Raw genomic sequence first — 12,244 nt, 5'->3', positions numbered from 1 at the left:
TGTGGCAGTCACCAAAGAGGCTTTTTTCCCCCCCACTTCAGACTCCCCATTATTGATTTGTGATCTGGTAATTTGTGAAAATGTTTCTCTGACATCAAAGCCGGTCATAAGACATCATCTCACCTCCCACGCAAGGAGATAATTTCTCAAAACAGATGTGCTAGGTAAGGGCTGGGAGATGGCTCAGTGGCTAAAGTTGCTTGCTTGCAAAGTCTGGTGGCCTGGGTTCAATTCCCCAGCTACCCATGTCAAGCCAACCATTTCCCATTTCCTGCGTTTTACACACACACACACACCCTTTAAAAGGGGATGCTAAAGTTAAAAGGTTGACATGGAATAGTAAAGATCGCCCTTTATCTATCTATGCTCCAAGGTCCTGGGCAAATGTTGCTGCTCACCACAGCCAAGGTTCCCTCTCTCCCTAACTTTACAAGCACTGTGAATTCCCATTCTTAGGGAAGCAGAAAGGGAGCAGAATGTGCAACCAGGCAGGCTCCAGGCCTCCCGTACGTCCTGCATGAGGCCCACACACGAGCTGAGTTGTGTGCTCTTTCCAGCTACTCAAGGGTGAGCTCTCTCTCCAGACCTGCTTCTCAGTCTGGAATCCCAGTCACAGCAACAGGCACCAGAGAGCACCCCCAGGTCCTACCTTCACCCTAGTCCACAGGTCACTGGCCAGCTAGTGTGTCACTGCTACGTCTCGCGTCACTTTCCACCCACTACGACCAACCTGGCTCGAATTGTTTTCACACTTGGGGTCTCTCCACTTGGGCTCACTGCTCCCCGGCCCCCCATACTCCGCTTTCTGCGGAGTCGTCCAAGCGTGTGGTCCTTCACATTCAGGCCCAAGCTCCATCACTTCTGCCTGGTCCTGTCCATCAACTCCAAGCACACACGTCCGCCAGGCCAAGCACACGCAGCCCTCTCAGAGTTGCCAGCCCATGCCACCAGGCCTCGCTTGCCTCCCTCAGCCAGCAGAGCCCGGTGGAGTGCCACTGCCTCAATCCTGAAAATGAATCTGCCATCCTTTCTCTGCCTTTCTCTCTCAAATAAATAATTTTTAAAAATGGATTGGAGAGATGGATTAGCAGCTCAAATACTTGCTGTGAAGTCTAAGGACCCAGGTTCAATTCCCACATAAGCCAGATGCACAAGGTGGAGTTCATTTGCAGTGGCTAGAGGCCCTGGCATGCACATTTTCTCTCTCTCTCTCTCTCTCCATCTTTCTCTCCCTTCCTCTCAAATAAATAAATAACATTAAAGTGAATCAAGTTCTGGCCCTCCATATTGATCAGGTAGGTGTAAGAGCTTTGCTAAGACCCTTTAGGAGGCAAGGAGAGCTTGGTCTATTGACAGCCTGACATGGAAACCAAGAGCTTGTTAGTCACTCCAGGTTAGACCCCTGACTAGACACTATACAGGCTCCCGCCTCTGACACCCCAGAACTCCCACAACAACTATCCACCATGCCTCAGTCTTCCATCCGAGACTGCCATCTTGGAAAGACACCATCACCATCCTCTGTATGTGCCCATGCCCAGCTGGGTCACACCTGAGATACAGGTTGTAGGTTAAAGACTTAAGAGGTTCTTTTGGGGTTTGGGCTGAGTTCCCTGTTGCCTAGGCCCATGTTGTTTCTGGGGTACCATGCCTTCCTCAAAGCTGAGCTGTCCTTACGTGTAAGTGTGTGTGTGTATGTGTGTGTAAGGATGGATGTCAGTGCACCCACAAGATCTGATTCTTGGTCCAATTTCACACACTGCCTTTGCACATGACTAAATGTCTAGAGGCCTCCCCAGTACAGGAAGGGGAGAGAAGCAAGGATGCTATTTAGCAACGATTCATGGGCCTACCGTCATCATCTGAAGGCAGTGATGTATGTTGTCACAACAGAGGTAAAGGAACCCTGGGCCCCTTCAACAGCGAGAAAGGGCTGTGAACAGATGAAGCCTGCCCTCAGCTTCTACAGACATCACACAGAAGCCAGGACAAACAAAATTCCTTCCAAAGAATTCCTTTTTCTGCTTAAATTTTTTCTCTGGAGACCCCCAAGCACTACTCCCATAGCTGACACTCTAAATGCTCATTGAAGTTTATAATTGTGCGCTATTATCAGCAAGTCTATGGCCTCCTCAACCCTCAAATATGGACTCATATTTACAAAGCGTTACTGCCAATCCACATATAAAATATCACTGCTATGGGCTAAATTGTGTCTCCCTTCCCCAAATCCATATGTTCTAAACCCTGGGACCTCAGAATGTGACTGCCCTTGGAGATGGTGTTGACAGATGTAACTAAATCAAAATGGGGTCATTAGAATGGACCTTCACACAATGAATGATTGGTGTCATTATGTGAAGAGGAACTTGAACACAAGAACATAGAGGGAAGAGCTTGTGAAGGCAGAGAGGTCACACCTAAGCAGAGGGGAGAGGCCTCAGAAGTCAACCTTGCAGACACCTTGGTCTTGAACATACTACCTCCAGAATTGTGAAGTGATAAATTTCTGTTGTTCAAGCCACCATGTCTCTGGCACTCTGTGATGCACACTAAATAAAGCAAGGCTCGAGTTCTCTTTCTCTCTCTCCCTCCCTCTCTGTCTCTCTCTCAAGCCACCATGTCTCTGGTACTTTGTGATGGTGGCGCTTGCACACTAAAAAAGCAAGGCTCAATTTCTTTCTCCCCCCGCCTCTCTCCCCCCTCTCTCTCTCCCTCTCTCCCTCCCTCCCTTCTCTGTTTCTGTCCCTGTCTGTCTGTCTGTCTGTCTCTCTCTCAAGCCACTCTGTCTCTGGTACTTTGTGATGATTGATGGCCCTTGCAAGCTAAATAAAGCAAGGCTCGATTTCTCTTTCTCTCTTTCTCTCCCTACGTCCTCAAGTTAAAATAAATATGCAGAGGCCTTTCTCATAGTTTCTTTTGAAACCCACACTACATGTTCCTATCACAGGCGGGTGTGAGGAGGTAATACCTAGCTGGATTTTATAATTCAAGCCACATACAAACCAGAGGAAATGGGCGGCCTGGGGACTTCTGGACATTTCCCTGATGGGTCTGCACTACGGGAAAGAAATCTAAGAGTGCAGAGGACAGACAGGCAGGACTGTCACAGACCAGCCCTTGGAGAAGAAATGAACTCTCCTCTTGTCAATGTTTGCCAAACTCCCGGGATCATAAGACTCACTCAGCATTCCTGGGTTCCACCCGGACAGTTGGCCAGTGGGGCCAGGAACGTGTTTTGTTAAGTGAGCCAGGTGATGCCTGGGACCAGACACTTCTGGAAAGCTCGGTTCAGGCCCTGCGCCACCAAGAGGCGGGTTTTGCAAGTGGAGTGCTGGAGTGCCAGGCCTGAGCATCCATCCCCACAGGCGGAGCGAGAGGCTGGAGGTGCCCGCGCAGCATCCAGGCCCTCGCACCTGTAGCCCCGCGGAGGAACCCGCCCAGCCCCGGTCCTCACCCGAGGACGACCAGAGCCGCCCGTTTCCATCCCGGCAGCTCGGGCCTCGCGCGCGCCTGCTGCGCCCGGCGTCCTCCGCACCACTCCAGTAACTTTACCGAGTCCTGCTCGCCCTTGTTTTTCTACTGGGTGTGTCCCGCCCGCGTCTAGTCTTCGGCTCTGAACCCCTGGGTGAAAGCTTGGGCTTCCCACCTCCCAGATCCCATCGCCGTCCCGGAGCCCCGCGCCTGGAGCCGGGGGAGCCGAGCGAGCTGTGGCCAGGGGGCGCGCCCTCCCTGGGGGGTTCCCCTCAACCTCCAAACCCCCGCGGCGCGGCTCACCCAGGCAGGCAGGTGCTGGCCCAGCAGCTCGCGGCTGATGAACTGGCGCTCGTGGTTCAGGAACTCGAAGGCGGCCTCCAGGCGCCCCAGCTTCCCGCGGCGGTTCCGGCGCCACCACATCCACAGCAGGGTTCCGAGCAGCAGCCAGGTGACGCTGAGCCCCAGGTAGCCGGCGAGGTACACCGGGGCCAGGTAGAAGAGCACGCGCGCCGCGAAACCGTAGAGCTCGGGCAGCAGCTGGCTGGACAGGCGCAGCTCCGGGGTCCGGGCTCGATGGGTCCCGTCGTGGGTGCCCGGGCCGCGGGGCGCTCCGGGGGCGCAGAGCTCCTCCGCTCGCATATCTCGGCCGCCGTCTGACCCTCTCCAAAAGCGTCACCCGAGCTCAGGCCTGCGCGCCCCGATGCCTGGGCTCATCTGTCCTCCGGCGCCGGGGACCCGACCTGCGTCCGCCCGGGCTCACCTGCGGCCCCGGCCGTTCCGAGCTCCAGCGCTCGGCGGGCGGAGAGCGCCAGGTCCCGGGAGCAGAACGCGCGGGCGGAGCCGCGAGGCGGGAAGTCTCCGCCCCGGGAGGCGGGCACGGGCGGGGCGTGGACACCCGGCCACAGGCCTCATCAGCGGCTGTGAGCTCCGTCTTTGGAGCAGGCGGTCTGGTGCAAGGGTCAGTGTCCACTTGGGGTGGGCGAAGTGCTGCTCCAGACGGTTGTGACTGACAGTGGCGTGGGAAACTGTCTTACCATGGACAGTCACCTAAAACCCATTTTCCGCCCTCAAGTCTTGTGTAGCCATTTAGCCGGGCATTCGCGGCCCCTCACAGGCCAGCTTTTGGGGCTTCCTCCCTGTAAGGTTGGGGAGTGACCGAGACCGCCGGGCAAAGAGGAAAGCTTTTGCTGGGAGAAACCCGAGCCGCCAGGACTGACTCTCAGAGCGGAGCGCAGTCAACCTGAGATTCCAGACAGTGGGCTTTAGAGGGCTCCTCAGTTGGAGGAAGGTGAGGAAGGGAAAAGAACTCCTTCGTTCCTAACATTAGCCATTTCAGATGGCTAGGGTGTGAGACCAGACCAGTGAGCAGGCAACTTAGGAGATAAGGGTGCAGGAAGCCATGACCTGGGAGCATTTTGAGGCAAGGAAGGGATAATAGCTGGGCAGTTTCTTGAGGAATGTGGATAACCTTCTTTGTTATGTCTCTGTCGCCCCTGCTGTCCTTGGTGACTGCATTTTGGGAGCCTGTCTGAACTAACAGCTCCTCAGCCCAGGATCTGACCCTGTGTCTGGGCCCTCCAACTGGCCCTGAGTGTCCTCCTCGATGATCCCTCCAATGGCATCTGTAAAAGGTGGACCTTGTCCCCCTGGACGGCCAAGCGGAGCTCAGGGTCCCTCTTGTGCCCTTCAACCTGCGCTGCAGTCTCCCAACTTTCTTCAGAGAGTCAGTGGGGAGCTTATTTCCCTGTGTCCTTAGACTGGGTACCTGAGAGGGCCAGGTAGTCCTGCTCAGCTGCCAGGCACTGAGCAAAGACACGAGGCCTGTGAGTGAAAAAGACAAAGGAGGAGCAAGCCCCTGGGGTGCTTGGGAGTGAGCAGAGCTCATGGATTCTGTTGAGCCCTGTCTGAGCCGTCCGAGCAGGTGGAGCACTGAATTTGTAATTTCAGGGTTCCTCTTGTGGAGGACACACACCGTAGGCACATATGAGAGATCACATCAGGAATGGGGATGTGACTTTGGAGTTGAGCCCTGTGGTGGTTTGAATAGATGGCCCCAAATATATTCAGGATTTTGTTAAAGTTTGTAATTTAGATCTACAGCCACATGACTGGAGGAGGCAGATCCTAATGTGTGGGGTGGATTTGGAATTCCAGTCTAAAGATATGCAAAGTGCCTGAGCTTTGTCTGGAGTTCCTAAGTGTGCTTGCTTGTGGTGCTGGTGGTGACTTCTGGCTTCTCTGCACTCTGCTTGGACCTGTGAAAGTGGGCCAGCTTCTTCTGCCATTATGGAGCATCGCCTGGATCTGTAAGCTTCAAATAAATCCCTTTTTCCTCCCATAAACTGTATCTGGTCTGGAGGTTCATCCCAGCGACCTGAGGCTGTCTACTATAAGCCCGATGGATGGCAACCCAAAGAAAACTGTTTTCTTGGGCTGGAGATGGCTCAGTTGTTAATGGCACCTGCTTGCAAATCCTAATGATCTGGGTTCGAAGCCTCAGCACCATGTAAAGCCAGATTCACAAAGTAGCACGTGCATGCAGAGTCCATGTGCAGTGGCAGAAAGCTCTGGCATCCTCTCTCTCTCCTGACAAATAATTTTTTTTAACATGGGGGCTGGAGAGATGGCTCCATGGCTAAGGCACTTTCATGCCAAGCCTGATGGCCTGGGTTCAATTCAATTCTCACATAAACTAGATGCACAAAGTGGCACGTGCATCTGGAATTTGTTTGCAATAGCATGAGGCCTGGTGTACCCATTCTCTCTCGCTCACTCTCTCCTTACAAATAAATAAAATTAAAAACGAACTTTTTTTCTCTGTTCTTCTTTCCCTGACTCCCCTTCTTCCTTAACTCCTCTCCCTTCTTCTCCCCCACCATGGGTAAAATTACTCACTGCACTGATTTTTTTTTGGTAATGGTTGTGTTCCTGGCAGTCAGAAAATCTTCTCTTTTGTTTTTAGCTTTCCAGGACTTGGCCAAAACAGAAACTGAAAGCTCCTTAACTTAACATAGGTTACCTAAGGTAGTCTGGGAAATCACCCTAAGAAATGCTGACCACTGGAGTTCCTTTTGGGAGTCACATATGTTCAAGTTTATAAAACATACTACAGGTATGAACTGTTAAACATCATTTAACTCACTGTTTCTCCCATTATTTCACTACAAAATCCATTTCTTTTTTTTTTTTAACTTTTTATTTATTTATTTTAGAGCGACAGACACAGAGAGAAAGACAGATAGAGGGAGAGAGAGAGAATGGGCGCGCCAGGGCTTCCAGCCTCAGCAAACGAACTCCAGATGCGTGCGCCCCCTTGTGCATCTGGCTAACGTGGGACCTGGGGAACCGAGCCTTGAACCGGGGTCCTTAGGCTTCACAGGCAAGCGCTTAACCGCTAAGCCATCTCTCCAGCCCCAAAATCCATTTCTTAAGATATTTCTTTCTCGGTTGGCCCAAACCAGCAGCTAAAGAAATGGGACTGGGGTTGAGGAGATGGCTCAATGGTTAAAAGCACTTGCTTGTAAAGTATGCTGACCCAGGGGTCAATTCCCCAGTACCCGCATAAAGAAATGGGAATGCGTGTTAAGAATGCAGGGAAGTCTCCACAGATCCGAGGCAGAAGGGGCTGGCCCTCAAGGAAGCATTAACCTGCCTGCCTTGTCCCTGAAGAGCACAGCACCTTTCCCATGGCATCCAGCTCTGCAGCGCACAGGTGCACAGGTCCAGAGAAAATACCTTGACCCTGTAACGGGGATGTGAAGCTCAGTGGGCACCCTCAGGGTCTTGTTTACTGGAGCAGGGAATTAAACAGAGACACATGGCTAGTCACAGAAGCAGGGATAGCTTATTAAGAACTGCCGGGACCCTGCCCCCTGCGGCAGTTAGAACCAAAGAGATAAAACTACCCCTCTGGTATCAGCCAGGGCCCAGGTGAAGCCACTGAGTAACTGGTGAGCTGAGCAAGAGTGCTGCTTCATGGCGAGCCTGACAGCCAGCGCCAGCGTGATGGACACAGACATCGGGGATCCTCAAAACGCACCAAGGCAGAAACCCACAAGTTGTTGAGAGCACAGCACTCAAATAGACTTAAGACACACCCTCCGTTTCATCAGGGAATTTTGTGGAAGAGGGGGCGGAAAGATTGTAAGAGGTGCAGGGTGGGAGGGAATATCTAGAGGCATCACCCCTCCTGCCCCCCAATGGCTGCTGCTCTCACAGCTCATAACTCTCTACCCCATGGTGAATGCCAGCAGTCCCACGGGGGAGGGCCCTCAGCGGAACGGGGGAAGGGAAGAGGGAAATGATGGTACCAACCCATCATGTGTCCATACCGTTTCTACTTAATGAAAGGAATACATACTTCAAATAGAGGAAGTGAGGTAGAGCTAGGAGGAAGGTTTAGAAGATCAATAACCCAAATGATTGAGACTTTTTGTTGTTGTTGTTTCAAAGTAGGGTCTCAATCTAGCCTAGGCTGACCTGAAACTCATTCTGTGGTCCCAGACTGGCCTGGAACTCACAGTGATCCTTCTACCTCTGCCTGCCAAGTGCTGGGATTAAAGGTGTGCACCACCATGTTTGGGTCAGGAGTGGGATGTTTACAGGTCATTTATATAATGTGGCTTGCTCTCTCATTTGCATAGTGCAGGCTTCCTTAAACGAGTTCTATCTGACGTCTTCACGTGTGTCTGTGTGTGTGTGTGTGTTTTCCTGACTCCATTTGTCAACAAGTTTCCTTCATAGGCTAATTTTGTAGTCTTTGCTTTCAAACCTCACTCTTTGTTCCATTCTCCTGCCTCAATCCTGTTTTGTTACCTGCTGCCATGGCTCTTGGAGTCTGCAACTGTATTTACCTTCCCATTCACCTCACTCTTCACACACACCACGGTCACACCCAGATGCCCTAACTGGCTTAGTGGGTTGTCACAAGCATATGAAATACGCCCTGTTTGAGGAAGGTAAAAGGTCAGTTGGTTGTGAAGGAATGCACACCCACCAGGACTGACGTCCAGCACTAGACCTGTGGACTTCCTGCGGGACTTATTTGCCCCTACTGCATAACCTTTTCTGTGTGCGTGTCAGGCTTTTGGGTTCCGCTCCCTGGAATGTCCCTTTCTCCTAAGTCTCCTGCACAGTACCTTAGGATGGTTGGGTTATGACTTGATTTCCCCCTCTTCTAAATAAAAGCTTTTGTTTTTCAAAGTAGGAGCTCATTCTAGCCTAGGCTGACCTGGAATTCAATATGTAATCTCAGGCTGGCCTCGAACTCACAGCAGTTCCTCCCATTTCAGCCTCCTGAGTGCTGGGATTAAAGGTGTGCATCACCATGCCCAGCCTTCTAAACCCTCTTTTTTGTTGTTGTTGTTTGTTTGTTTGTTTTTCGAGGTAGGGTCTCACTCTGGTCCAGGCTGACCTGGAATTAACTCTGTAGTCTCAGGGTGGCCTTGAACTCACGGCGATCCTCCTACCTCTGCCTCCCAAGTGCTGGGATTAAAGGCGTGCGCCACCACGCCCGGCTAAACCCTCTTTATGTCATCATATTACTTTCATAAATTTGTGGGATTGAGTTATATGACATCTAAAATTCATAGTTATATGAACTCAAGCCTGTGCCTGAACATTAGAGCTACTATTTTCCTTCACTTGGACATCTAGTTAGTACATCGCACAAAAACATTCTTGGATTGCCTGATTACGCGTACAACCCAGGGAGATTGAGCTTTTTGGCAGTGCTCATTTGAAAATTCATCACATTGCACCAGCAGAGTACGTTATCTCAAACATTAATTGGCCACTTTAAAAAATTTATTTTATTTTATTTTTTTATCTATTTGAGACCGATAGACACAGAGAAAGAGGCAAATAGAGAAAGAGAGAATGGGCGCGCCAGGGCCTCCAGCCACTGCAGACAAACTCCAGATGTGTGCACCCCCTTGTGCATCTGGCTAACGTGGGTCCTGGAGAATTGAGCCTCGAGCAGTGGTCCTTAGGCTTCACAGGCAAGCACTTAACCACTAAGCCATCTCTCCAGCCCCAAATTTCCCTTTTCTTTTTTTTTTTTAAATTTTAAACCAGTATAATTTTAAGAGTCTACATAAGGTAGAGAATACAGGCCACATACTATAATTTCATAAACACAAAAGAAAGACACAATATAGTAAAATGTTCCCTATTATGAAGGGTGAACCATTATGCAAACTTTAAAAGGGTGTTTTCCGTCTCTGTGTTAACGATGTAATCTGATGATTCTCTACCAGTTTAATTTATAAAGTGTCTATGGCATTACAGTGAGACTCTACCAATCTCAAAAAAACAAAACAAAACAAAACAAAATCCCAACAAGAAAAAGCGTCCGTGATGAAATTATCCATGGTCGCACGACCACGTGGGAAGTGGTAGGAGAGTATCTGTAGAAGGACAGCCTGTTGTCCGCTCCTCCCCTCAGAAGCAGCCCTGTGTCTGTCCAGTCCACACTTAGGACTTTATCTTCATGAGCAGTCAAATCATAGAGAGGAGCCTTGCAACTTCTTGTGTCCCACAGCTTGACAATATTAGCTAAAGAGCCTGAGATCAGCTGCTGTTCATGGGTAGGAGACCACTTCACCGATGTGACCCAGCCTGTATGTGAGGTCAGGGACAGTGACACCAAAGAACCATCTTCAGCTCGAGGGTCCCACAGTCTGATATGTCTATCTGTGCTTCCAGATGCCAGACGTTTACAAAGTGGAGAATAGGAAATACAATTAAACACTTTGTTTCCTGACAAAGTTGACTTAAGACCACCAGACTCAACATCCCACACTCTAATTGTGTGGTCCCAAGATGCACTGCAGATTTCTTCAGCATCTGACCACAGTACTGAGGAAATTGCTTCTGTGTGGCCAGAGAGGGTCACTATGGGAGTCCCTGTCAGCCCCAACTGCTCTGTTTTTTGTTTCTTTCTTGGACGATCTGTAGACTCCTCCATTTCATCTTCTTCATCTGTCGGGACTGTAGACCAGATCTTTAGCATCTTATCCCAGGAACCGCTGCAAAGTTTAGTCCCGGAGCTATCGACAGCTATGGAGTCCACACTGCCGGCATGCCCCCTGCGGCAGTGCAGGGCTTTCACCTTGTTCCCGTCCACATTCCACTCCCACAGGAGGATCGTCTGATCCATGGAGGCGCTCAGGAGCCAGCAAGACAAACTATCTTTTTTTACCCAAGCCACATCTTTCACAACATCTGTATGTCCCGCAATTGTCATTATTGACTTTCCTTCCAAGGACCAGATTCGAGAAGTCTTATCATAAGAACCAGTTAAGATCCATTCCTCTGCCCCTTCAATTGAACTGATCCAGTCATCATGGAACATGCACTGCTCTGCTGGGGTGCGGTGTATTTCTCCACATATTCTAACTCCACAACCTCTTCCGATGAAATGTTCTCTAGTTCCATGTGCTTGACCAAGGGCATTCGCAGAAACTGGCCCTTGATAAGGAAATCAAACTCCACATGCTTGTGCAACTCATTTTTGGCCTGAAGTAGTTTATTAATGATGCTACTGAGGTCAGCAGTTTCAGAGGTGGCAGGAATTGAGAAGGGAACATCATCAACTGTGTATTTCTTGTTTTCAGTGTAAAAGCGTGCCTGGAGCTGAGCCATGGCGATCAGGACACACGAGATTAATCCGCAAAAATGCACGGGTTGGTAGTTCAAAAATTACACGGCGGCCCGGGGAGAGCGAGACCCGAGGACGACGCGTGCCGGCAGCTTTCTTCCTCATTTCCCTTTTCTTAAAAGGGTGTCAGTCATTGGATTTAGGGCTCATGGTAATCTGATCTGGTCTCAACTTGATTCCCAGGTACTAAGATTACTAAGCATTCCCAGGTACTAAGCATAGCTTTTTGAGGAACACAATCAACCTATAAAAGTGGCCAATTAGGGCTGGAGGCCCTGGCGCACCCCCCCTGCCTCTTTCTCTCTCTGTCACTCTCAAATAAATAAATAAAAATAAACAAAAAAAAATTTTTTATAAAATATTTTATTTTTATTTATTTGACAGAGAGAAAGAGGGTGGGGGAGAGAGAGAGAATGCACACTGGGGCCTCTGGCCACTGCAAATGAACTCCAGACACATGTGCCCCCTTGTGCATCTGACTAATGTGGGTCCTGGAGAATCGAACCTTGGTCCTTTGGCTTTGCAGCAAACGCCTTAACTGCTAAGCCATCCCTCCAGCCCAACAAAAAAATTTTTTTAAGTAAATTTTTAAAAAAGGTAAATTTTCACAGAGAGAAGCGGATGAGACAGAGAAAGGGAAGAAGTCATGTGGAGGCAGAAGTTGGTACTGGAGTAATGCAGCTTTAAGCCAAGGAATGGAAAACATGCTATTGTTCTAAGCCACCCAGTTGGTGGGAAGTTGGCCAGAAAGCCCTTGGGAACGCATACACTTACTGATTGCTAGGTACTGTTCTTGTTACAGGAGATTCAGGGTGGACAGGACAGAGAAGGTCCCTGCTCTGACAGATGACAAAGAATAAGGAAAGGACCTATCAGGACAATGAGATCAGTGGTGTGAGAGACTGTGATTGGCAGGGGTGGAGGGCTGTTTCAACCAGGGTGACATGGAAAGGATTCTCTGAAGTAACATGGGAGCTGAGAACTAAATTAGAAATGTAAGACTAAGCCGGGCATGGTGGTGCACGCCCTTAATCCCAGTATTCGGGAGTCAGAGGTAGAAGGATCGTGGTGAGTTTGAGGCTACCCTGAGATTACATAGTGAATTCC

At 50.1% G+C, this 12,244-nt stretch overlaps 1 protein-coding gene and 1 pseudogene across 1 annotated transcript in view; both read right to left on the bottom strand.

Moving 5' to 3' along the window:
* Esyt3 (extended synaptotagmin 3) overlaps window positions 1-4,183 on the bottom strand; it is a 53,150-nt gene extending 48,967 nt beyond the window's left edge. Inside the window, exon 1 of the mRNA XM_004664362.2 lies at window positions 3,778-4,183. Coding sequence (XP_004664419.1) covers window positions 3,778-4,116 — 339 coding nt within the window. The 5' untranslated portion in view covers window positions 4,117-4,183. The remainder of the gene's footprint in view (window positions 1-3,777) is intronic.
* On the bottom strand, window positions 4,160-11,162 carry LOC123455515 (annotated as a pseudogene).
* Between the last annotated feature and the right edge of the window lie 1,082 nt (window positions 11,163-12,244).

Source organism: Jaculus jaculus, chromosome 17 (genome assembly GCF_020740685.1).
Source record: "Jaculus jaculus isolate mJacJac1 chromosome 17, mJacJac1.mat.Y.cur, whole genome shotgun sequence".
Taxonomy (NCBI): domain Eukaryota; kingdom Metazoa; phylum Chordata; class Mammalia; order Rodentia; family Dipodidae; genus Jaculus; species Jaculus jaculus.
Note: the sequence above shows the minus strand (reverse complement) of the source record. Positions and strands in the feature narration are given on the sequence as shown.